Here is a 27,646-nt window from a genome sequence, read left to right on the forward strand (position 1 = left end):
TTATTTAGCTTTTCCCCTGAATGTTAAATTTGTGGTATAATACTTCCTTTACATTTTAATTTTATTTATTTATTTTTGCTTTACTCTGAATGTAATATTTGTGGTATAATACTTCCTTTAAATTTTAATTTATTTTATTTGTATCTCTGTGTTTATATCCTACAATGTTCCACTTTTTCCTCGTGGACACAACTAAAGCAGTTTTTTCTCCTCATCTCTCTTCTCTATCTCGACAGCTCTTCATCTTTTTACTCTGACAGCAGGCTCCCGTCTCTTCCTGTCTCCTCCTGGCTGACTGTGCGGTAACTTGACGCTCCTCCCTGTTGCTGCTGCTGGCAATGAGCGCACAGTGAGTCTCTCTGCTGTCCGTGTGGTGTCGGCTCGGTGTGTTGTAGTCCAGTATGGCTCTGGTCCAGCGGTGTCAGCTGTAATGAAGCCGTGTGAAACGTGTCGCACCGGACGGACCCCCTGACACTCTTCTCCTCTTCTTCGTCCCTGCAGAAGATGGTGGCCGGCGGCTAGCTCCAACTTCGGACTCCGTTGGTTTTCTCTCCTCGGTGAAGCGCACTGAGATCAGCTGGTGAGTGAACCGTCGATGCGCACATTATAGTGCTCCACTACAGTCACCTGTTCTGCTCCACAGGTAGGACATCAAGAGTGGCTGCTGCTAAACAGGCTGCTGGAGAACAAGCTGCTGGTTACACTTGATTATTATATTATATATTATTATAAGCTTGAGCCATATGTCTGCTCTGAAACTGACAAATAAAAAAAAAAAAAAACACAACAGGAGCTGAAACAAAGCCTCATGTGACCAATTTATCTTGTCATATCTGTTAAAATGTTGCTCTAAAAAAAGAGGCCCATAGTGACTCCTGCAATCTTACCTGTCACTTCCATATGGGCTCATTGTGTGTATCACAACAGAGAGCTGTATGGCAGCTGGATTATCTACTTTGGTTTATTATAAAGTGCGTAAACAGTGACCTTCAGATGATGGTTATGTGAACTGTGAAACAGTGGTCAGGATTTCACATTTTAAATGTTAAAAAACTACCCATAAGAATCTGTAAAAAACCATCATAAAATCATACTTTTGATTATTTATTTTTATTATTTTCAATATTATATTTATTGTTTTTTTGTTCATTTTGAAACTACAGAACAAACATTCACAAACACCCCCAATAATAACATTCTCGGTACAAAGCAACTTAACAATCCTAATGTTAATATAAAATAAGCCAGTATAGATACAGGAAAAACATATTCTATACAAAAATAGATATATAAGTAAAAAGAATATACACAAGTAAACATTTTTTTTTTAATTATATTAAATTAAAAAAAATAAAATAAAATAAAATCTATTTATATATACATATATATACTGTATACATATATACATACATACGTACACATATACGCACACGCAGTACATATACATACAAAAACACATATACATATAATCAATTAAAAAAATCAGTGTACAATTCAGTCATCATCCTATTCTATCTCCCTATTCACAATCATCCTGCTCCAGCAATGATACCAATAACAAGCATACTTTTGGTTATTATTTCAGACTCTTATGACTTCAGGAGATAAAAAAAAGTGGGTTCAGTGAGTCATTACCATTTTTGAAGGCCACATCTATACAAGGTCCAGTGGATAGTATTTTGTTATCTGGATGCACCGATACCAATACCGGATCAGATATCGGCTGATACTGGCTCAAACAGGTGGATCGGGTATCGGTGACAAAGGGGCCGATCTATTCAATTCACTTCTATGTTTATATATTATATACATTATATACTGGGATTTGAATTCCTCTTTAAGTTTGGACTATCTTGTTGCTGCATTTTACACTTGAATTGTAATTCCTGTTAATTTTTAAGATTTCTTTACCAAGTTGCTGTTGTATGATTTATTTTTAAAATAATTTTATTTATTTATGTTATTATTTAATAATAAATAACAATTCAGTAAATTTTATGTATTTATTTGTTGCATTTTGATTTACAAAGTTAGGATAGCGATTTTTAAGTCGAGCCTGTTGTTGCCTTACACATAAAAGACTGATCCTCCACACAGTGAGGCATACAGCTTATTAATTAAACACTGGTATCGGATCGGTACTCAGTATCGGCCGATACCCAAAGCCCAGATATCGCTATCGGGACTGAAAAAGTCAGATCGGTGAAAAAAGTTAAAAAAAAATAGACCATCATGAGGTGCTGAAAAACTAAAATCTACAATGTGAAAATAATATTTTCAGATAGATTTTTCGAATGTTTATTTATTTATACAACCATAACAGCTTATATGTATGATATATATTATTGGCATATCATGTCTTTATCCTTGGGAGAATATCTATTCCCATTCAGGCAGTTCCACGTTTGCAAAGGCCCGTGAACAAGCCTCAGTCTTTAAGCTTTGGTGAATGTGGAGCAGCAGGAAAGCACAGAATTTAAACCCCTGTTAGGGCGTCTGTCTTTATGTATAGCTGTTATCATCCTGGTCTTCTTCAATGTGCTCTTTAGTGAATCATCAATGTCAAGTAAGGGCAGTGAAGTCTGGGTCTGCTGCTGTTCTATACCAGCAGCTCTTCCCTATCTTTAATATTCACTTAAGCTCCATGGTGCTTCCTTTAATTTGATGATTTCACCCCTGTGTTAATTATACATCCATGAGGTCATTATTGAAAACCAGTCTCATATCTTGGTCTTGGCTGTCTGGCTGTGGTGTTTTTGCTTTGTGATGCAGTGATCACACATCAATCAAACAATACTGTACTTCATTCTCCTTAGATTTTTTGTGTTACTATAACCTCATTTTGCGTTTCTGACTTTCAACGAGTTCTTCTTTTGTTTATTAAAAAAAAAAAAGGTCATAAGCCACATCACTTCCTGTGATTTTGGAAATAGGCTATTGTATTATTAGCTTTTACAAACTGGCAACAGGTTAAAGCTGCATTGAATTATTTTTCTGTTGTCACTTGTGGGCAGCGCACAAGCTGTCAACACAACAGTAACGTATTGGTTGCGTCCAAAATTCCATACTAAAATGTTATTTAGTACGCTAAAATAGTATGTGAGACTTTTTAGCATGTCCGAAGCCTTAGTATGAAACCAATAGTACGCAAATTGCATACTATTTCCAGTGAAATATTACAGTATGCAAACCCTGGACACTACGGTGGCATAAATATCCCACAATTCAATGCGGTAGTGACGACAATAAACCAAAACAATAAGCTAAAAGAGGCTAATGAAAGAAGTGAGTAAACCAAAACAATAAGCTAAAAGGGGCTAATGAAAGCAGTGAGAGTAAACCAAAACAATAAGCTAAAAAAGGATAATGAAAGCAGTGAGAGTAAACCAAAACAATAAGCTAAAAAAGGATAATGAAAGCAGTGAGTAACCAAAACAATAAGCTAAAAGAGGCTAATGAAAGCAGTGAGAGTAAACCAAAACAATAAGCTAAAAGAGGCTAATGAAAGCAGTGAGAGTAAACCAAAACCATAAGCTAAAAAGGCTAATGAAAGCAGTGAGTAAACCAAAACAATAAGCTAAAAGGGGCTAATGAAAGCAGTGAGAGTAAACCAAAACAATAAGCTAAAAGAGGCTAATGAAAGCAGTGAGAGGAAACCAAAACAATATCTAAAAAAGGATAATGAAAGCAGTGAGTAAACCAAAACAACAAGCTGAAAGGGGCTAATGAAAGTAGCGAGAGTAAACCAAAACTATAAGCTAAACAAGGCTAATGAAAGCAACGAGTAAACCAAAACAAGCCAAAAGAGGCTAATGAAAGTAGTGAAAGTAAACCAAAACAATAAGCTGAAAGGGGCTAATGAAAACAGTGAGTAAACCAAAACAATAAGCTAAAAGAGGCTAATGAAAGCAGTGAGAGTAAACCAAAACAATAAGCTAAAAGAGGCTAATGAAAGCAGTGAAAGTTGTTGAAAGATCTTTCCAATGTGTGACTGTGTTGGTGCTGCGGGGGAAGCAGCAGTATATTGTAGTCATGGGAATGCAGTCATATTTAAACTCCTTTAGTTAATATTTTGTCATGGCAAGTGAAGCTATACTTTGCTCACACCGTCATCGCTGGCAGCCGGCTCTGTTCTGTCACCGCTGGGTGAATCATCTGACTTCCTATCATCTGTTCTCCTTCCGCATCCTGCTCTTTCTTGGAAAATCAGGCTTTGTGTCACTGCGCGTTAACACAGACGATGGCAGACAGATGATGACATCGCACCGGGGTGCGCTCCACCCACCCTGTCCCAGAGGTGCCAGCCGTTCACTAACCTCTTGAACAGTCAGCCTTATCTTTATCTTTTACAAGGAACAAAGGCCGCCACTGCTATCAGTAAACAGGTAGCTGCTTTACCTATAAAATCTCCTTAATCTCCAGTGGCCTCTGCACGACTGAGAAGCTTATCTTCACCCCGTCCAACACTTTCCCTCATTAAAGAGCCAAGACGGACACATCTGCTGTGTATGTATGTGTGATACAGATGTTTTTGGACTGAAGCTGTCAACGGCTGATATTTTGTGTTGATACTGATCCGCTGCTTGTTTTTTTATCACAGCTTTTGGACTGTAAAGGTGTATTCAGACTGAGCAAAATTTGGCTTTGTGTAATTAGCATGTAGATTGGCCGCAGAACTGTTTGTGTGATAGCTCAGCCTCTGACGGATATCCAAGCACACCAGAAACTTTGGTTCTTTTGGTTATTTGTCTCCAGCAGAGGGCAACTCTGGGGTCTGAAAAGTGAAGCCAAGTGTATTAAACGTGCATTCTTTCTAAAAGCCAGCAGGGGGCGACTCCTCTGGTTGCAAAAAGAAGTCTGATTGTATAGAAGTCTATTTCCTTATTGGCTGTTGCTCTTTCAAAATGAAAAGGGCGGGAACAGTCCTTTTATGTAAATGAGCCCGTCCAGCGCGATGCGTCCCGCTCAAGAAACGTGGACCAAAGCTGTCAAACTAAGCGATCTAGTTCTGAAATGAAACCAGATTCCGCAGTAACGTAGCCTATTTCTCGCTTTAAATGTTTTCAGAAGTAGATTCTGGTGGGTTGTTTAGACGGAATAACGAAGAAAGTTTACAAGCAGGCCTTCATGTTGTTTCCTATTTGAAACGGCAAGCAGAAAACCATGGACCGATCAGGTGCATTCAACGAGAGGGTTCGTCACCACTTGAACGGCCAGCGCGTCCCCTAGTGTCCTCGCCGGACCTGGTGGACATGTAGCGCTGGATTTAACATTATACACATGACCACTGACTATTTGTGTAACAATGTAGCCACAAATTCACAGACTGACCGTACTCGGTCCAGCCATATACTCAGGTTTTGAAGGAAGGAAAAGTGTTCTTCCCTTTTTTGTTACGTGTCTCTTTGTAGAAGATGAACGACAGCCAAGTGTAGCCTGTCACTTACAATTTTACCACCCGGCTCCAAATTTAATTTCCATTGATTGCGTGCCTCGCCACTCTGAAGATGGAAACAGTAATTTGCTGTGCTAAATTTTTGCCATTCATTATTCCTATGTATTGACCAGTGACCTATAAGAGTTTAGTCCGAGCCGGTGCTTCTGTAAAGCCCATTGCCCTTTACTGTGACCTATGTGCTGGCTGCCATTTGGCTACTTTTATCTTTCCGCCATTAAAACACGTCAGTCAGTTCTTTCCCCCACCTGCGTCTGGAGGACGTGTAAGACAGCGGGTATGTTTTGCAGAGATGTAGAGGACGGAGGATGATAATAGGAACAGAGGGGAGTTTCCTATGAAGCTTTATTCTGACCTCTCCGGTCCGTGCCCATTTTCCCAGCATCCCAGCCTGGCGAGAGGCAGAGGGGTGGCGGTGGCGGTATAACTCAATAGAATTCCCCCCCAGCACGCCTCTATGGGAAAGGACTGTGGTTCGTCAATGTCGTCTCTCCTGCTGCCAGCCTCTCCATACTGATTAGATGGGAAAGGAACAGTAGGTGATATGGAATGGCTCCTCTGTGGAGACAAAGGGTTTATTGTAATTCCCGCGGCATCCATTCACTCCACAGATCAGTGACCTTTATCGGACCACACAATAGAATCAGCTGTTTTGTTCCCCCGTAATTACCGCGTGGAATCCCGTCTGCCCTAGAAACAGGCACGGCATCTCAGCCAGACATCAACCATCTGAAGAGCGCATTCTGTTGATTGGCAAATGGAGAGGCTGTAAGAGGGTGAGAGGTGCTGTTTTGAATAGCGTTTCAATGGGAGCCATCAGACGTGGTTTTCACTGAAGACGCCTCTCTACAGCGGCACCCGGACACTTCCACTTCGAACACATTTGCATCTTCAAATGGCAGCAAGAGGGAAATGTTTGAACATTTTGAGTATCATTAGCTAGAAACCGAAATATCCTCCGATCTTCATCCATGTCAGATGCAGAACTAATCAATATTATATATCAACAATGGCTCAAATGACTAAGGGCTGAACCATTTAGAAAAAATGATAAAATAAAATTATACATTTTATATCATTATTGTCATTTTCATTGAAAAACATATTGATTATTGACAAATGATTATGGTGTGTGTATGGGGACAGCTGTACTAGGGCTGAAACTAACAATTATTTTCATTAATCGATTAGTTGTTTGGTCCATAAAATGTGGTGAAAGATATTGATCAGATGACCAAGGTGACATCCTCAAATGTCTTGTTTTGTCCACAACTCAAAGACATTCAGTTTACTGTCATAGAGGAGTAAAGAAACCAGAAAATATTCACATTTAAGAATCTGAAATCAGAGAATCCCCTGCTTTATGGTCTATTTGACTCTAAATGGGACCATCATTTACTAAATGAACATCATGCTGTATTGAAGAAGACTTGAAACTAGCGGTCGAGACCATAAACTCGTGTTTACAATGTTTACTGAGGTAATAAATCAAGTGAGAAGTAGGCTCATTTTCTCATAGACTTCTATACAATCAGACTTTTTTTTTGCAACCAGAGGAGTCGCCCCCTGCTGGATGTTAGAAAGAATGCAAGTGTAAGGCACTTCAGCATTGGCTTCACTTTTCAGACCCGGAGTTGCCCACTGGATCCAAGCAGTTTTGAGGAATGGCTACTTTTCTTTGTCATATGTGATAATAAACTTAATATTTTAGGTTTCTGGACGAAACAAGAAGCATCTTGGGTATTAAGAGGAAATTGTCGCAATTCAATTGATTACTCAAGAAAATAATCGTCATATTAATCCACAATGAAAGCAATTGTTAGTTGCAGTTCAATGATGAATTTAGATACAGGCAAGAATATCTGAAGTTGGTGGGTTTAGTCTAAGAGCATGCACGTGGCACTACTGTATCAGACCTGGGATCACCAATGGAAATGAAATGGCAGGATAGGATGGATGAGTGGGAATCCCGGGGTTTCTATTCCTGGAGATGAAATCCTCTTCTCTTATCCCGATTGCCAAGTGCAGCTTTAATCACAAACACTAACACAACGCAAGAGCTTGACACTTGCGCTGATGCAGGGTGGCAGTGTGTGTGCTTCCTTTATAGCATTTTATTGTGTCTGTGTGTGTGTGTGTGTGTGTCTCAGCCGATGCCTCGCTTGCCAGGGTTGTTGTCAGAGAGTGCTAGAGGCCAATGGGTTGTAGCCAGCGTGCAGGAGCACCACGTGCAGCCGCAGCCACAGCCACCCAGGCCGCATCGCTGTTGCCACGAAGGTCTAGTTCGGAGAGCGCCCGAGGAGGAGGACGGCCTCGTTTGCTCTCCTCCAAACAACAGGCTTTGTGCTGAAATATTGATGTGACGGCAGTGCACACTGTCCTCCCGGTGTCACACGTATCGGACATGTGTAAATTTATTCTCCTGGCCTTACTGCAGCTACTAGGGTGCAACTCATAGATGGATCAGGAAAGCTGATACTGATTAGGATGTGCTGAAACAAGTAGTCAATCGGCAGAACACTCTTTGTCAAAACTTTGATAAAATTCGTCGACATTCGTCGAGAAAAAATGTCAAACATTCTCTGCTTGCAGCTTCTTGAATGTGAATATTTCTGCTTTTCACTGTTTTATATCAAGGTGAATTCAATTATTTTTGTGTTTTGGACAGTTAGCACTTTGAACATGTCTCTTTGGGATTTGGCAAATTTTGATGGGCATTTTCCAGTCTGATGGACGGTTATTGAACCTCAATACTTGATTGCATCATTCCTGATTAAAATCAGTTAAATGTTTCCAATTTTATGCATATTTTTAGGCAGTTTGTATTTATTTTATTTAAGAATGGACAATGCACATTAATTAACATGAGCCTTCATGTAAATGTGCCAGCTTTTTCATCTGCAGTCCCTGGCAGGTTGATGGCATTAAAGAAAACATACAAGAGCACATAAGCACAATTAAAAGCACAGACAGTAAAACATTGACGTGTACGGCTGATTGTGTTTTGACTAGAAATGCACCAATCCCGCTTTTTAAGTCCCGATACGATAGCGATACCTGGACTTTGGGTATTGGCAAATACCGAGTACCGATCCGATACCAGTGTTTGAGTAATAAGCTGTATGTCTCACTGTGTGGAAGTGACTGCTCTTTTATGTGTAAGGCAGCATCAGGCTTGACTTAAACATTGTTTTCTCAACCTTATAAAACAAAATGTAACACATAAATTTGAATTTTTATTTGAATTATACAAATTAAATTTTTTATTTGTTATTAAAAGAATAAATTGTACACCAACAACTTGGTTAAAAAATCTTCAAAAGTAACAGACTTTGTTTTATTTATTATTAAAATAATAAATCGTACACCAGTAATTTGGTAAAAAAAGAATTACAAATCAAGTGTAAACCTTTTTAATGCCAATTAAAATTCCAGTATATAAACATAGAATAGAACTGAATAGATCGGATCCATTGTCACTGTTACCCGATCCAGCTATTTGAGTCAATATCGGCCCGATATCCGATCCGGTATCTGTATCGTTGCATCTCTAGTTTTGACAACAGTTAAGCTGAGCTTTTGGCTCCTTTCTTAAATCAAGGAGCACCTGCTCGGACTGCGCTCTTACAGTTTTTAAAGTAATATCTAATCTAAAGTATCAATTACGTATCAGCATCTAAACTTAGGTATCATATCGGCACCGGTGTCAAAAAGGTACGAGTGTTTCCCCCAGGAATCATAGGATACAAAAACTGTCCTGCTTCTAGCACTTCGACTCCTAATAATAGTAGTGATATTCATGCATGCTTGTGTGAACTGTGGTGAAAAAGTGCAATCAAAGTAGGTTAAGTGCGTCCACATAGGTGCATTAATTAAATAATAAATACACTAAAATATTGTGTAATTCTTGTAGTTCGAACTTCCCGTTTTATAAGAGTTTTACAGCCGTGTCTCATCTCATTACAATAAATCATCCTTTGCAAAAATTAAAGTTGCAGTCTAAATGATTGATCGTTGGCATTACTCTGGTATTAAAAGAGTGCTCTAGTGATTTAGTATTGCACTTACACAAAGTCGGGGAACTCGCAAGAGACAGATTAAAAAATAATGGTCAAACTTGACGTAGGAAAGTCAGAGATATCCTGACTTTTAGTTCCTGGTACGGGTCAGTGGGCGACTCCGGGTCTGAGAAGTGAAGCCAGCGTGGAACTGCCTTAAAACTTGCATTCTTTCTAACAGCCAGCAGGGGGCGACTCCTCTGGTTGCAAAAAGAAGTCTGATTGTATAGAAGTCTATGAGAAAATGAGCCTACTTCTCACTTGATTTATTACCTCAGTAAACATTGTAAATATGAGTTTATGGTCTCAATCGCTAGTTTTAAGTCTTCTTCAATACAGCTTGATGTTCATTTAGTAAATTATGGTCCCATTTAGAGTCAAATAGACCATAAAGCAGGGTATGCTTTAGGGCGTGGCTACCTTGTGATTGTCGCTACCACGGGCTGTCCGGTCCGGGAGTTGTCCATGTTTTCGTCCTACAACTTTAACCCTTTCACAGTGTGTTTTCAGTTCATCAAAGTTAATTGGAACATTTTGGTCGCCTGAAAATGTCTTATTCAGCGTTCAAGTTGTACTTAGCTCCACCCTCTCGTGTCACTTCTGGTTTCAAAAGACCAAGATGGCGACGGACAAAATACCGAACTCAAGGCTTCAAAACGGCAGTCCACAAACTAGTGGGTGACGTCACAGTGACTACGTCCACTACTTATGTACAGTCTATCGCAAAGATTTCTATCAACAACGAATGAACTGAATGGAAATGGAGCTGCAGCTACAACGTTGTTACAGCATGTTTCACAATATAAACACTGCATAAAACACAGTAAAAAATTATGAAAAGTAATTCACTGCGCTGCCATGTTGATGGTGTATTTATGTCGGCGAGTACAATGGACTGCAGCATTAGATCGTGCCTGCTCAGTAAACATGCTGACATCATCGGTGGGTTATTTTCTCAGACTCTTGCAGAGGCCAGAGCAGTGCTCCTAATGACAAGTAAACTGTCTGTGATGCGTAAAATCGGTGGAGTTCTCCTGTACACTACTGTGATTGAACCAAACAGGTAGATATTGGGAGTAAGAGGCCACCAATCTGTGCTCACTTTCACTCTAATTAGATTGAGAGTAGAGATACATCAATGGCAACACTGGTGTCACGTGTGCAGCAACCACCAGGCAAAAAATAGGACATTCATAATGTGATTTTTTTTTTCACGTTTGACCTTTCCAATGGAGCAAATTGGAGGGCCATTTGTGTATGCGCAGGATTATGTGATAATCAGAACAAGCAGTGCAAAAGTCGTACATCCCCCGAAACAGTCTGTTCTTGCTCGACATGTTGTGTTCTTCAGATCGTCCCCGAGGCCTTTGCCAGCGCTGCCTGCCAGCCATTCTTTACAGCTCTCTGTCAAGTGTGCTAATTGCTGTAAATAGCTGGGTGCTCTGTTGTTGTGATTGACCCTCATGAAACCTGCTCAATCTGTCTCATATTTGGCAACGTGGAGGGCACTTTGTTGGCCTCATTTCATATAATGGCTTGTTGTTATTGCACATTAAACGCAGTTAATTACAAAGAGGGCGGATTGCTTTTAGGTTCTGTTTGAAGGACTGTGACGGGAGGTCCTCTTTGGACCCGTGTATAGCAGTAAACAATACAGTTGAATGGCATCAGTGGGTGCTTGTAACTTCCTTTTTAGTGTTTGTTGGTTGTTTTCTACACTGCTGAAAACTGGCATTAGTAATTGAACTTCAAAATATAGAATGCTCCAGGGATGTATGACTATGACGTATTTTTGTAGGCCAACCAGGGAAGTTAGCATCGCCCTGGTTCCCTCGACAAAAATCCAATGGGATTTTTCCATTGGATTATTGCAGAAAATAAACTCAGTGGCAAAACAAAAGTTTATGATACTTACACGTTTTGTTCAGCAAGATAATCTCCACAAATAAACACCACTTTTATGATTTTTGAAGCGTGAATCACCAGAAAAAAGCTAATGTTAGGCTAAAAAACGAACTACTTGACGGTCTCATGAGCGCGAGTATAAACGACGAGGCTGTAAAGGCGGACGAGTCGACGTGATGACGTTTCATTTAACCACTTGTTAGCAACCCCCTTTTTTAAGACACATAAAGGCTTAAAAATTCACATTTGGGGTATTTATTGATGTATTTTATGTCGTAGAACAAAACGTTAAAATCTCTTAACCTTGCGTTAACCACAGACCTTATTTCAGGCATCTAACTAAAAACCCATTCAAAAAACCCATTGACTTCCAGCTGAGGGAACCGGAAGTGCTAAAATGCTAACTCCATTTCTAGCTTTTAGGCTCATTCTTGTAGCACTCTATAGATATAAATTGTATTTTTTCACTGTTTTTAGAATAGAAAAGACAAGAACTGACACTTCACCGACACCGGTCACGCCTTTCCAATCTAGCACGACACATATGCAGTTTACAATGATAACAGATTTACTACTTGAAATTCATCAGTCATTTTTGACACAATAACTCTTTAATGTCACACAGAAGAAAACAAAAAAGCAACCTTCTCATTTCTCGCCCTTGAGCACTGATTTTGTCGACTGACATGACAACTGTTGCTTATTAGCTGTAGCTAGCTAGCTTAAGGCTAACTCCAGGAGTTGTAGAGCTGTCCAAATTGGCCAAAAATTACGTTCGAATGTTCGTTCTAAAAAAAAAACACATCGGTTCAAACTATTCAAATATCTGTTTTGCGCATTATGTCCATGACATCATGTACTAACTGGCCATGAGCGACATGGCACTGTGCAGCGCGCGACTTTTGTCTGTTTCTATGCAACACAGTCTCACAGCAGTCCGTGAAATCATCACAAAATTGTATCTATTTGATATGCTCAGCACGACTTTCAACAACGTATTTTTGTGCTTTTTCCTACGAATGTCCAGCAACATGTGACGTATGTGTCAATTTCCGCTCCAGTCTTTTCAGGATAAAACTACTGAATTAGGTTTAGGAACTTGGTTAGGATTAGGCAACAAAACTACTGTTAGGTTTAGGAAAATATCACGGTTTGGGTTTAAATAACTCCAGAAGTGCCGTAACTTAAGTACCGAAGTTATGTGACAAATAAATCATCGTTGACCTCTGGTGTTTTTTGACCCACCCATCCACCCCGACCTCCTGCCTACGAGACGTTCGCCGCTCTTTATACTTCCCGGTTCACAATTACGTGAATTACATACGAATTGATTTTGTGCTGACCATCACAAAAACAAATTGAAATTCGTGTTTTTGTACATGAATCAATACATATCAAATTGTTATTTTAAGCATCGGTATCGGCCCAGAATTTAACAATCGGTGCATACCTGGTAATAATAATGATGAGAAAATATCAACATCCATTAGATTCTTTTAGAAACGGGTGATACTGACTGGTGGATTTCTAATAAAAGACCTTTAAGAAAAGATTTCATTTCATCTGGGTTATACTGAACTTGTAGCGCAAGACCTGGGCGATTTCTCTCTCAAAAGATTCCCCCCCGAAGCAATTTCTCTACAAAGTAAAAGCCTGCGCTGATGCGTTTTTGTCTGTGATTCCTGGCTTCTGAAACATGAAAGCAGGCAGCCATAGTGAGAGAAAGGGCTGCGCGGATCAGCGGAAAAGACGGGAGGATCTGCCCAGGATGTTTGCGAGATCTGAAGGGAGGCTGTGATCACGCTGTCTCATTAGATCAGTCTCAGCTCTCTGCTTCTTTCTCTCTCTCTCTCTCTGCTGCTGCTGCTCAGGGGTAAAAAAAACAACGCAGCTTTTTTGAAAATCAACTGCTTATATCAGAGTTCACCTTCCAGCTTTTGTGCATATGCATGACCTTCTGTGCACCTGTTAATGTGAATGTGTCGCGCGAAGCCTTTCCTCACATTTCTTTGCTGCATTTTGCAGACAACTTGATGTTTTTGCACTGCATATAATCTCGTTTCAATATGTTTTTGCAACATAAATGCTTAATTCTGCATCAGTCTTCTTCTATTTAATCAGTTTTAATAGCGATTATGCATTTCTACATACAGCTCTCATTGTGTTGCTGCATTATTTTCATTGCTGCATTACAATTCCCCAAACTTGAAGTCAAATCTGACGTTATCATATCAAAAGACATCTCCGTGAGCAGAAAAATAAAACAATGCCGTATAAAGATGCTTCTTCCTTGGCTCCCCTCCTCCACTATATGGCTCCACTTTAGAATGGTGCAGTTTCCATGGCAGCTAGAGCACGTTAAGCTTTAGGATAACAGTGAAAAAAAGTGGGGAGAAGGACAGGGAATAATCACAGGGTATGAGGGACTAAAAATAGCGAGGGACTTAATCCCAGGCATTATTTATTCATCTAAAACGTCTCGTGTCTTCGCCGGCTGTGTAAACATCATTTCTTCTGCAGTTCCTCGTCGGCGGGCTGGCGGGCTGGCGGGCTGGCGGGCTGGCGGGCTGGCGGGCGGGCGGGCATGGCGTTTTCTGACCTAAACCCCCACAGTCTTACTCACTGACTAATGCCATGATGACTATAGGGAGATACAGTGTACAACACAAAGACATCACACTCTGGATGGACATGTAGGGGTTGGATTTGCTGTCTGGAGAGGGAAACCGGTTGTGGATTATTGCAAGCAGTCTTTTACTATTCCTATTTCTTTATTATTATTATATGAAGCATTAGAACCAGATTGTGTATGTAGAGAGTGAAAATGAGCACCATCTCTCTAAATGAAAATGGTCAATGTAATCATTGCCAGTTCATGTGTTGTACATGCACTGATATGTAATGTAGAGACTGTAGAGAAGCTTCCGTGTCTGTCGTACAGTGAGTGTGTTAGACTGATGAGAAGCAGAATAGAGGTCAGCCTCCGGCAGCAGGCAGGACCAGGCTGATATCTATCATTGTCTCTTGTTTGTAGACAAGAGAGCTTTGAATGATGTGGCTTTTTAAAGGACAGCACCAGCGCTGACATTGTTGTATTGAAGCTGCCAGTATCTTATATTTTGTGCTAGTATTTTTTTTTATATAAACAGTTTATGACTATTTTAATGCCTAAAATAAATTCACAAAAGTGGAAGTACTGTTTCATTTAAATTAGGGCTGTCAAAAGATTCAAATATTTAATCACGATTAATTGTGTGATTGTCCATCATGATTAATCGCAAATTAATCATTTTTTATCTGTTCAAAATGTACCTTAAAGAGAGATTTGTCAAGTATTTAATACTCTTATAAACATGGGAGTTGGCAAATATGCTTGCTTTATGCAAATGTACGTATATATTTATTATTGGAAGTCAATTAACTGTGAGCTTTACAGCACCCCTCGCCCTGACCTCGCCGCTTCCCAGGACCGTAGACTTAATACTCTCTGCGCCCTCTCTCTCTATCAGCCGATGTATCCTTATACATTTTTTTTTTTAAACACCCATATATCGATGTTTGTATCCGCCTCAAAAATCCACTATCTGTCGGGTTATAGTGCACAGCAGATCAGCTGAAAGTGCAAAAATGTTAAATTATATTCTGCACTCAAGGTTTACTTACTAGCTTTTTAATTTCTATCTGAAACATTTCTGGAAATCCAGCCTGCAGGTGTTCTTATATGGAAGTTCAAACAAGTTGATGAAGAAGGCCATGAGATACAGTTGAAAGAAGAAAAAATAGCGAGTGAGCATTGAGTGTAGAATATTTTAAGCAGATATGTGTACCAAAGGTTACGAATTATTATATTTTCCTTTTTGAAACAGATCCTTAAGACAAACTTAAGAGTGCGTTCAGCTTTTAAATTACTTTATAAGAAACACAATTGAAAATTTAAATAAATAATAATAATAAAATGTGCAAAGGAAGGTAGTTTTCGTTGCTTTCACGTACTGTAGCTCTAGTTAGTGATGTACACTCCAAACTCTCCTTGATTATCAGCCTATATTCAGCCTTTACACACACAGAAGTGTAAAACAGACATGAGAATCAGACATTCCTGACCCATTTAGAGAGTGGTTTTCCCAGCGCTTCCTCCTGGTTTATTGCTAAACAACACCGTTTCCAAGTATCTGCAATCACTCAAGGAGATGCAGAAAACATGTCACATTTATTTTGACATAACCACCGACTGTAATGGACGTGACATTTTAAAACACCTTCGTTCATGAACACAGCAGGTGGATCCTTAAAAGCTTCTTTTTATGCAAGAATCATCCATGTGTCAAAAATGACCCATTTATTGAATTATAGTTTTGATATTGTACCTGATTGCTGATGATGTATTTTTCACGCCTGAAACACCTATCTCCCGATTCGATACTATCACGACACTTGGGTGCCGATTCGATATGTTTTGCAATTTTCAAGTGTTGTGATTCTACAAATATTGCGATTCGATATCATGATTATTGCGATTCTTGTTAACTTTTGTAACACTACACCACGGGAAAAAGTAGAATCATACACTTCTAGGGACTTTTACTCTGGAACATATCTAAATTGATACAGTAAAAATGTTTTATTTTAAGCATATATGTAGTCAGAGATGTCCTGAAGTCAAATAAATCAATCATTGTCAGACTTTTGTTTTTTTCAGCAACCCAAAAATCAAAGAACAAAGACATTTCCCTCACAAATTAGTGGTATTTTATTTGTAGTTTATAAGGGACATGTAATGTTTTATACTTCTGGTGAATATAACCCCCTAAATCTTATTTCCATATATGTATTTTGTATATACAGTTCCCTTTGTTAACACCTTATTTTGAAAACCGGACATAGTCTCACGTGTATAGGTCTGCTAACTTCGCCATGTCCGTCGCTAGCTTTCCCCGTCAGCTCCGTTATCTTTATACATCCATGGTCAGCTCCATCAGGGCCGTTTGACTGTATTTAACATAAATGTCTGTATATGGATGCTCTACAGTTGTAGCGTTGGCCGATTTGACCACGGAGATCCGAGTGACGGCTGGCTTGACCGCACGTTACGATAACGGTTCCTGTCCATGACAGAGTTAGCATGCAGCTTTAGCCGTGATGTCTAGCTCTGCTTTTCCTGCAATGTGTGAAACCCAAAGTGTTTCCATACTTTACTGTATGTGTAGTGTTTACCACTTGGGATTTAAAATGTGAGAGTTCAAGTCGTATCCTAGCGTACCCTCCGCTGTTTTGTACTTCCTTGTTGCGGTCTGCTGCGGTTTGTTTTGGTTGACGGATACGGAACGGATATGACGTCACGTTACTCAAACTACAGCAATAAAAGCGGTAACTTCCTTTTACCTCTGCATAGACTCAAATGAAGCAAACATATAGATTCTGGCATTAAAAAATCATTTTCAAAATCGTAAATAAAAAACGCGATACGTGGGTGAATCGATTTTTTTCCCCCCACCCCTAGCTTGCAAGAGATGGTCTCGGGCCGGTTGTTTTGCTCCACACCAGAGTACGATTACTGCGTTCACTATGCCCAAACGAACCGCACCAGAGTTTAATTAAAACGGACTAAATGTCAGGAAACCACTGGTGAATTTAAGCGCATTGCTGCTGCTCTACATCGTGTGTTTTGGTGGCAGAAGTTCGGTGGAATGCCTTCCAAAATACTTTAAAAAGTTGAAACATTAGTGTACTAAGAGCTTCTTGGGTACCGAGGAAATATTTGTTTGCCAGGTTCTTGAATAGAGATTGGTTTTGACATTTTCTACACGCAACAGAAGAGGCAATTTATCGAGCTCTCAGCATCTCTTTCTGTTTCTTGCTCTGTCCGTGGTGCTGAAAGCCTCTATTCGCCGTCTGAGAAAATGTCTGTTGAGACGAGCTTTCTTTCTCGGGGGTCCTTGGACTTGTATTTCCATTTAAAAAAAAAAAAAAAGCAGGCGCTCTCTGAAAAAGCCAGCAAGGCGTCTTCTGAATAGAGCCACTCTCAATGGCGTCGAGAGCACTGTGAGGTTTGAACGGAGACAATACCCTTTGCTGTTGCGGTCAAAATTACCCTTCAACATTGAATGTGATGGGCAGTTCAAGTTCAGCGATACAACGGACCTGCTCTGTTAAACACATAGAAGAAGACAGGAGTGAACAGGCCTTTTTTCATTTTCACATGTCCAACTGACAAGATATGAGAGGGAGAATATTAGCTGCATGATTATTTACACATCCTGCAATGTAGAGGATGTTTCAAGTACATACTGTGTTGCTAAATTACAGGCCCCACTGTGTTTAGAAATAGCCCAGGTAGCAATTTGCAGCGTTAATGAGCTCTTATTTAATCGAAGAGCTGTCACGTGTTCGCAGTTTTAAAGAAGAAACAATAGCCCTTTTGTCCTCTCTTTCTACTCGGCATCTTAGCACGCTATCTGTGTAAACAACCCTTGACCTTTGACAGTTGTTCCTCTCAAAAGGCTTTTATAACTCTACCTTGTTGCGTAACATACCTGCAGCTTGGTAATGTGTCTGACTGAGCCGGCGCGGACGTCATAGTATCTAGGTCAATTTCCTTGACAAGGTAATCCTATCTAAACTGTTGTTGGATTATCAGCTAAAATAAACCTGTTCAGATGATGGGTCACTGCCTGTTCAATGTTTAATCCGACGGCTTAATGAAAGTTACCAAACAGATGTTGTAATTAGGACTGGACTAATGGTGGAGGCTATAAAGAGCTGCAGGAATGAGCCCTAAAACCCCGAAATGAGTTAGCATTTCCGGGTTTCCCTCGTCTGGAAGTCAATGGGTTTTTTTTTATGTTTTTTTTTCTTCTAACGTTTCGTTCCAGGCCAGACATAGAGGAAAATATCTGTCTTTAAAAATATCTGTATTTGTGAAGAGGGGGCCTAATATCACGACTACGATTTTGTCGACTGATCGTTTAGTTGATTTCGTTTTGATTGAGTTTCTCCACAAAGAATCACACAAAAGCACCACTTTCTATCTTTTGTTTACCAGAGATGTGCTCATAAATTCCTTAGAAATAAGTCCTTTAACATGAAAAAGCATGAAAAAACGACTAATCAACAAAGGAAATCTTAATCGACTAAGACCATAATGACCGATTAGTCGACTAAGAGGGGTAAATAAAATACAAATAATTCCAAATATATATATATTTACGGTATATATAAACTTCTTTTTGGTATCTGGTCAAATTATTCTGAAGGGTGTGTTTGGAGGACTCATGACGTCAGTATTTAAATATTTAAATCATGGCCGTGATGGTGTTCAACAAGACACAACATTAAATGTGCAACAGCATTTGACATCAATAAATTATTACTGCATTAATTATTAGTATCTCACTGTATGTTTATCTCGTACAGTAAAGCCAGTGATGCTGCGGGGTGGATATAGTGGCTTTCTGGGTGATGTGGTTATAGATTTAAAAAAACACTAACATTATTATATTAAATGACAAAGATGACAGTTTTAAAACTAATTACATTACATACTTGTTTATTGTTACATGCGGAACAAAGAAGAGTCGCAGCGTTTCTTTCAGCTGAGGCGCTTTGTGGTGCTTTCAAATGGTGTCGTGTTTACCGTGTTCGCGAGAAGAGTCCATATGAATGCCCCCCTCTTGCGGTATTCACAACCTCGTAAGTGGAAAGTTTCTGAAAGCTCAGAGTTTACGATTTGTGACGTGTTTGTTGACGTTATCAGAAATGGCAGAAGCCATGGAAGTTCATTTTTTTGGCGCTTGATAAGTGAAATTTTGGTCGTATATTGTATATTTCTTCGTAATTTTATAAGATGTCTGAGGAAAATGTTGATATTCCCAACAACCTCATCTTTTTCCTCATTCATGCCTTTGCATTTCCTGCAATATGTTATCTACTTACTAGCTTGCTAAATCGTTAGCCTCTGTGGCTTCTAGACGCTGACAGTAACGTTAATATTGCCGTTGCTTAGCAGCGGTGTTCTCACATCTTAATCGCTTGAAAGCCAAACATATTGTGTACACTACTTCCCATGTTGTAAACACGAGCTCACGAGTTTCATTTGAAGGCACCATTGGTTGCGTCTGGTTGCTATGATGCGGAATATCAAAATGTCGGCACAAGGAAGAGCACTTGCTCTGGATGAATGGAAGGCTGAAGCACGTAGGGAGAGAGGACGGACCCGCTGGTCTTCAGTATGTGTGTTGATTTTTCCTCCATTGTTGTTGTTGTCCAGCACATGGAGCTACATGTAGGAATTTACCCAAAGTTTAAATTTTTTTCAACTCTCGGCGACCAGAAAAAAAACACTAAACGTGCAGCGCTCAGCGCAGAATAGACGCTCAATATCGATATCGCGGTATTGCAATATTGCGACAACCTTAATTATATGTTGACGTTCACAAATGTATACGGGTACTTCGCAAAAAGTCAAGGCCACGCCCCCTTTTGGGGGATAGAAAACCAAAGATCCCAAAGACTTCAATACAATTTGACGTATGTTTGGATTGTAATTTTGACAAGTTTGTATGCATTCATTACACAAACGTTTGTTTTATACATATGTCTAATAATTATTTTGCAATCTTGTCTGAACCTGAGCGATTGCGATACCTTAATAAATTAAGGTTGATAGCCATCTGCCCCTTCAGTCTTCCTCCGTCACACACTGTGGCCGGATAGTGCTTATCCAGACTTCCATACATGTTTGATTGAATCCCGTCAGGCTGAGTGTTGTCTGTACATAACCAACCTGTTAATAGCCAACTGTTTAATCTATAGGCTGAGATTTAGTTGGAGACGACAGTCTGATGCTGCTATAACGTTAATGTATGACTGTATCACTGCAGCAGCCTCACACTCAAGTTTACGTTAGCTAGCCATGCTAGTCACTGTCACCAGTATCATTTAGTGATTTACCACACTGACAGTGAATATTCACGTATCGTATGAGCCTCAAATCTCAGTGTGAAAGCCTCAGTTAAACCGCTACACAATTGACGTATTGGCGGTCTGATGTATGTGCAGAGTCACAAGCTTAGTGGTCGTCATGTGATTATGTGAAAGTGTTGGAGGAAATATGTTTGAGTACTCGTGATTGTGTTTAAAAAATAGGTCACAACTCGCTACTGTGGCTTACATGAGCTCAATGGCTACGCTACAATAGCGCTTGAGGCTAACAGATGGCCAACCTGTGGCCCTTTTTCTAGGGATCTAGATTGTGTGTGTGTGTGCAAGTGTGTGTACGTGTCTGAGTTTATAGCTGCAAGTGCGCATTAACTCACATGTCATTCCTTTGTTGAAGGAGAGGGATGGGGGGAAATGGGATTTTGCTCCACAGAATGGTATGGTTATTTAAAGCGAGGCAACACAACAAAAGAGGGAGACTGGGAAGAGAAAGTGAGATAGTGAGAGAATGGATTTGAGTCATATGTTTACCTGCCAGTGCTGCTTTTTCTCTAGTGTTGCCATAGCAACAGCGGCTCGCTGTATTTGTGTGTGTGTGCACTGTGTGTGTGTGTGTGTGTGACGAGGGATGTAATTCTGCCTGTCACCAGTGTAGCCTAGAGCTGACTCCCCAGCTGCTGGTTGCCATGAGACCAGACAGACACATCCTCCGCTTCAGTGATAAATCTTTTCTCTTGACGCTCAAATCGCTAAACAGATTAGGTACATTTTGTTTTCTGAGATATGTCAAGATAAATGGCCACCGCTGTGCTCTGTACTACTTAAAATGTGACATATCAGTCATGTACAATGTCACTCAAATTACCAGGCTTTGGGGGGAAAATAGTAGGCAAAGTACATCATTTAGAATATAAGAAATAAGACCCAGAACCCCATGTCATATATGTCAATCTGTTAAAATGCACATCTTAATTATGCAATGTTACACCTGTATGTGTTCCTTGTGCTGTTGTCCCTTTCCCCCTCCAGTAGCTCTGCCCAGGTGGGCTGTATTGCTCAACAAGGTGCACTTGGCTTCCTTAGGAAGTGCTTAAATGCTCCTGTGCCAGCAGCAGCAGCAGAGAGACCTCTGGTGTCTCGCTTCCTATGATTTTGTATTGTCTTATTCCTATGTCTTCGTTAAAAGCAATCCTATGAATTTGAGTGTTTTAAAGGTGTCTTCTGTGGTTGACTTGGGTCAGTGGTGGAGTGTTGTTCACCCAAGGGTGGGGCGTAACATGCAACATTACAACAACAGAGTGCTACAGGAATGAAAACCTGGAAATGACTGAAAAAAAGCGAAATGGTTATTATTTTTTAAAGTATGGATTATTATTTAAGATATGCAAGAAAAGGGCACCAGTATTATCCACAGAGCGTTCCCTCTCTGCTAAACAGCCCCGTCCTGCATTAGAAAAGTACGCAGTTAAAACAACCAGCTGATAGAACAATGGCCAAGCGTCAGGGAGCAGAAAACACTGGACTTGTCCAAAAAAAGAAGCCTGTATGATTGTTGAAATTCAATTTTATTTTTTTTTTAAATCACATTATACAGACAGAGAATTGTATTAAAAGTTCCTAAAAATAACTCATCTGATGGTATCCACAGGAAATAATCTGCTCAAAATACATAAAAATTACTCGTTTTACACAAACTTCCTGCAGTTATTGTGTTCACTATTTGGCTTAATTGTACAGTTTATCAGTTGTTCTGTTCTGTTACTGTTATGCATTGATTAAATATGAAATATCCCTTAAATATGTCACTTAGTCAGGAGCCGTCAGTTTGATAGAAAGAGGGTTGCTAAAGGAAAAAGGTTGGGAACCACCTCGCAGTAGGCAACAGCTAATAATTCATCTAATATCACGCATAAATTAACACTGAAATATAGTCCATTAACGATGTTCCCATTGCATGTTGGCACAGAAAGATATCTACTGAATTTATTGTGAAATATGTTACTTATTAAACACAACACTCTTACTATAATTTACAAGCTTTCGTATGGTAACAAACCAGGCGGTTCTTTGAGTCCTTCCTGGTACAGAACTGCTACGCCAGCCAATGAGTGCAGTGTCTTTCTTGTTGTAGAGCACTGTTTTCAAAAATGTAACATACTCTGTCCCTCTTTTTGTCATAGAGGGGTCCTGAGATGACGGAAGTAGAGCCAGTGTTGGACTTTGCCTCTTCGGGGCGCTCGGGGAGGAGAAATGCCCTGCCTGACATCCTGGGCTCGCCGGCAGGCGTAAACCCTGGAGACCTGCCTCTTAAGCTGGCTGAGCTGTCCCTCAAAGGTAAAGTACGCAAGATGTTCTTTTTCTTTCTTATAATATTGAGCACAAGGGAAATTCAAACTGTAATGAACTTGTAAATTGAATTTGTGGTTCGTGTCCTGATATCGTGCACATTCATCTGTCAATCTCGCTGAGTCATTTAGTCGGTGAAAGATTGCCTGACGTGAATTTTGCGTTGAACTTTAACAGACCATATCTGGTTGTTGGGATAGTCTTTAAAGGGACAGTGTATAGGATTTGGTGGCATCTATCGGTGTGGTTGCAGATTGCAACCAGCTGAGCACCCCTCTGCTGACTCCTCCCTTTCCAAGACTGCAGTAATGTGAGCCGCCGAGTGCAAAATAACGTTGTTCGCCTCGCTCAGAGGCCATCCTTAACACAATAACACTACAGTGGAAACCGCTTCTAGTGATCACGGTTACAGTGATCAACCGCTCATATGGATCAAAAAGCTCGAGACAAAATTATTCCTTAACAAATGCTGTTAAAATAATTCACTTTTAGTAGTCAAGTAGTCCGCTTACAGTGTTCATTTTGGGTTTCTTCATACATGACAACATCTGGAAAAACATTTTAATACTACATTAGACTAACGTTAATTGAATTTGTTTGTTTTTTTTACTTTACTCCCGTGATACTTTGCCTCGTGGCCCGTCTGCTTCCCGGCTGAATACCTGAGGCTGATGCTGCGTGCACATTGATGTCATGACGGGAAAAGGAAAGTAATTTTGCAGATTCTGAACAAAAACGGCAATGCCTCGCCCTTGGTGCAGGAAAAGGCAGAAGAGTTGGCAGCGAGCCAGTAAATAGCGAAGCGGTCCGTTTCATTACTTTGTATACATGTAATAAATATACAGATTTCAATTAGATGGTAATCTGTATTAGAAATGATGCACAACAACAAAAATTTGGTTATAATGATCATCCGCTTACAGTGATCAATTTGACCCGGACAGACATGATCACCATAAGCGGTTTCCACTGTACTTTCAGAGCAACGGAAATCAGACGGCAGCTGGCGGTACCGCAGTTTTGCCCTCTACGGCTCACGTTACCGCAGTTTCACAGTGCGTCGGAGAACTCCGGTGGCCTTCAGATAACGTAAAAACATGTGGTTTGTCCGTTCTGGGCTACTGTAGAAACATGGCAGACTCTGTGAAGAAGACCCGCTCCCTTTGTAGACATCAATGAACATATATTGCCAAGAAGTGAAAGTCAACTGTTTGTTCCATTGCGACATCACCATCCAGCAGCAAAGCTACGCGTCCGCCATTTTGGACTGAAAGAAACTAGCGGACGGCAGTAAAACATTTGCCTTAAAAGTGCCGTACAAAAGTAAAACAAAATTATTTCTATTCTATTGTCATATTCTACCAAAATGGCCTGTGCTGAACAATAAAATATTATAAATAATAAGCGTTTTCAGTCCAAAATGGCGGCAGCGGCTGTTGTCAAATAACACCAGAGTTTCATCTCTTTGCTTCTGTACTCTCTGTAGATATGAAGGGCTCATTCTAAGCTAACGAAAAGACAACGATTCTTAGTTTCAGGTGGAATTACACTAATGAAAACATAGTTTTAATGAATATTATATTCCCTTTCTGCTAATAGATGAAAATGAAATGCTACACACTGGCCCTTTAAGGCCAAGAAAAGACGATGGGAAACACTGGAAATAGCCTCGTCGAGCATGATGACACATCACTTCTAATTCAAATTCAACCCAGGACCGACACTGCTAGCTACCCATGTAGTTGAGCGCACCCTGCTGTGACATTCGGTCCATATATGGCTGCCTGATATAGCAAAGATTTGTGTCTGAAGATTTAGGGTTGAGAATCAGCTCAAGTAAGAAGCATTCAGGCCATCTTTGGGGCAGGATTGCCACTTGGGAATTGGCTATAACTGGCCAGTTCCATGCCAGAATCATCCCAAGTCATTCATCACGACTCTGGCATGAGCGTAGCTACCGGGCGTGCCAAATTTAGACCACCGTTGTGCTGAGTATATTTGACTGCATGGAAAGGAAATGAACATGCTGCTAAATCACATATAATGACACAATTTGTCTTGCATGCTCCAAAAAATGTATTAAGAACTCCTCTCGAAGACTCTTTCTATCCTTACAAGCCTATCTCTATGGCAAGCAGTTTTAACATTTAATAGCTAAGCTTGACTATCCGGAATTAACATTAGAGATATCCACAATTGCATTTTGACTAGTCGTAATTACATTGTGACTAGTCAGAATTCTTATTCAAGATATCTATAACAAAGCATTTAATTTTAAAATATAGCTAACAAACGGGTAGGGTGAATATTACTGTATTTTTTTCATATTGTAATATATATATATATATATATATATAGCAGAAAAAAAATATTGCAATGTCAGTTTTTTCCAACATCGTGCAGCCTCTAATTAATACATTAACAGGAATGTAGCACAGCATGGAGGTGAAAACAGTGCTCTGTTTATTTTAATGTGAAAGTGCAATAAAAATATGTTGTGGCTAAAATCAATGAATAATCCGGGATAAATAATCGTGATCTCAATATTGAGCAAAATAATCTGGATTATCATTTTGGCCATAATCGTGCAGCTCTAACTCAAAAGCAAAAACATGTCAGCACCTAGTGATGTAATAATCATGAAGTCATTGGTACTGATCAACACTAGCTTTGAACAGTCTTTCTCTTTTGCCCTTGTGATTGACCGCAACATGTTTCTTATTGTGTTCTTTTTTATGCGCAGATGGTCCGGGAGGGGCCCAGTCACCCACGGCGGAGGGGGCTCCGGCGCCGGCGGAGAGCTCGGAGGGGAAAGAGGGATCGTAGGGACTCGTTTATTTACCTCCCCCCCCGGAGACCTGCAAAGATAACCTGAGCGACGGGACGAGTTAGAGGGCGACCTGTGGGAGTAAAAGAGTGATTATCTGTGGAGAGTCAGTCTGTTTGTGAAGCAGCTGAGCCACGGAGAGAGAGAGAGAGAGAGAGAGAGTGACGAACCGACTCCCCAAGGGACTGGAGCCGGGGCACTCAGCGGCACTATCTGAAAAGAGTGAGACGTCACTTAGTTATGAACCAGTGAGTGTGTGTGTGTGTGTGTGTGTGTGTGTGTATAAGTGAGTTATACACTCACCGCGGACACTGAGAATCAAAGGAACCATGACAGATTGTATACTGTACACTACTATTTTTATATGACTTATTTAAAAGTAAAGAAAAACTCATAAGTCAAACTGGAATATGTACCATTTCCTGCTGATTTTCTTTTTTGTTTTATAGTGACGTATGTTATTTTGACAACAGTAGGGGGGGGACTTTAAGGGTATAGTGGCTCGAAGCTTTTTAATTCAGCTGGATGCAAAATGTCACATGTGTGACATAAGAAAACAGTAGATTTAAGAAAACTCTTTGTGTTGTCTTCTGCTTTTACACTAAATGTGCTGTACGTTTTCAAATCTGAGGCTGTTGTACAGTGTGTACACATTGTAAATGTACAGTTTTTACCCCTCATCGCAGACTGTTTTGATCCTAGCGACAACGACCAGGGATTTGATCCATTTTTTTTTGTTTTTATGGTGATAACGTGGAAGAATATCTTGAGACATTCCTTTGGAGAATAGTGTCCCACTGCCAGCAATGTACACACTGCTTCATTATAATACTGAGAAAATGTCCTTTTGGTTGCTGCTCAAGGCTGCTTTTGAAAAGTCTCTTCACTTTCCAAACCTCTGAAAATGTGCCTAGTGGCAGTTCACAACCCAAACCGTGTGTTGTGTTCTTTCTCTGTGAAGTACTGTTATCGACTATTCTGGGCTACTGATATTTCCTCAGCTTTAACAGGAGGTATCGTGACACATCTTTACTGCTTGAACTGAGAAAAAAACAAACACTTTTGTAACATTCTGCAGACTTGCAGATCCTATACAATTTTTGTCAGGAAAACTTCTGCAGGGCTTCTCGGGGCGCCTCGCTACGTGCTTCTCGCGGGCGGCATATGCCCGCCGACTGGGCACGGGAGCGAGCATCGAGCGACACCACAACCGCCACAATGTGTTTTTTCGAGTGCCGATAATGGCAGCACCCTCGCCTTCTGCCTCTCCGCACGGAGAAAAAGTCTGTTCACACTCATCAACACATAAGCAGAGCTGTGAATAGGATGCACGACGGAGAAACAGAGTCCACATTTCTCAGCTATCCACTCACTTCTACTGTGTATATATATACTGTATTGTAGTATAATATCCATGTGTGTGTGTGTCATACATGCAGACTTTATTCACATACTGTACCCACAAAGAAATGATGTTCTGTAATTGTCTCTATTTGAAGATGTTTTGCCGGTGACTGTGTCTTTATGTGGATGTGTTTCACTAATGCAACAAGGAAAGCCTGGTGTGCTGCTGCCCAGCCTCTGTTTTTGATGCTGTCCTTCTACTAATTCTGATCAGAAAGTGTTCATGGTCCACACAAGCTGTATGATCAACACCTTTTTTTGGGTGGGGGGTGGGGGTGTCGATGCATCAGAGGTGTATTTTGTAGTGTCCTGATCTCTAAGTGGTGCATATATTTTACTTAGCTGGATTGAATCCCATGTGTTGATTCTATCTGGTGGTGAAAATTGCCATATTAAACCCACAAGCTTTACATATACAACTGTGTGTTGAGTAGTTTCATTTCCATGCAAGGCGACCCTCAGTCCTATAGGGCTTGATCTTTACATTTGAACCCCCTGAGACTGACTTTTACTATCTTTCAGAGGCTGTAGCAGGCTCAGTTTTAAAGCCAGAGTGAAGTTACTGATAGCATATAAAACTATAAAACCTAAGGAATCCATTGGTACTATGTCATGTTAGCTTGTCGCGAAGGAGGTTAAATAACGCTTCAAACTTTACTTTACTTCAATTTTGGCGAGGAAAAACTGGCATGGCCATTTTTTTAAATGGATCCC

General features: G+C 40.2%; 1 protein-coding gene across 2 annotated transcripts; it reads left to right on the top strand.

Annotated features, from left to right (window-relative positions):
- The first annotated feature begins 267 nt into the window (after window positions 1-267).
- Window positions 268-27,351, top strand: pkib (protein kinase (cAMP-dependent, catalytic) inhibitor beta). 2 transcript variants are annotated; one of them, XM_037796085.1, is made up of 3 exons: window positions 268-580; window positions 22,536-22,689; window positions 25,445-27,351. In XM_037796085.1, the coding sequence occupies exons 2-3, from the start codon at window positions 22,548-22,550 to the stop codon at window positions 25,525-25,527; spliced, it is 225 nt and encodes a 74-aa protein (XP_037652013.1). In that variant the 5' UTR covers window positions 268-580; window positions 22,536-22,547; the 3' UTR covers window positions 25,528-27,351. The 2 variants fall into 2 exon arrangements, with proteins under 2 accessions (XP_037652013.1, XP_037652012.1); XM_037796084.1 differs by lacking the exon at window positions 268-580 and adding an exon at window positions 19,594-19,643.
- Window positions 27,352-27,646: the final 295 nt, after the last annotated feature.

The sequence above is a fragment of the Sebastes umbrosus genome, chromosome 15 (genome assembly GCF_015220745.1).
Source record: "Sebastes umbrosus isolate fSebUmb1 chromosome 15, fSebUmb1.pri, whole genome shotgun sequence".
Lineage (NCBI taxonomy): Eukaryota > Metazoa > Chordata > Actinopteri > Perciformes > Sebastidae > Sebastes > Sebastes umbrosus.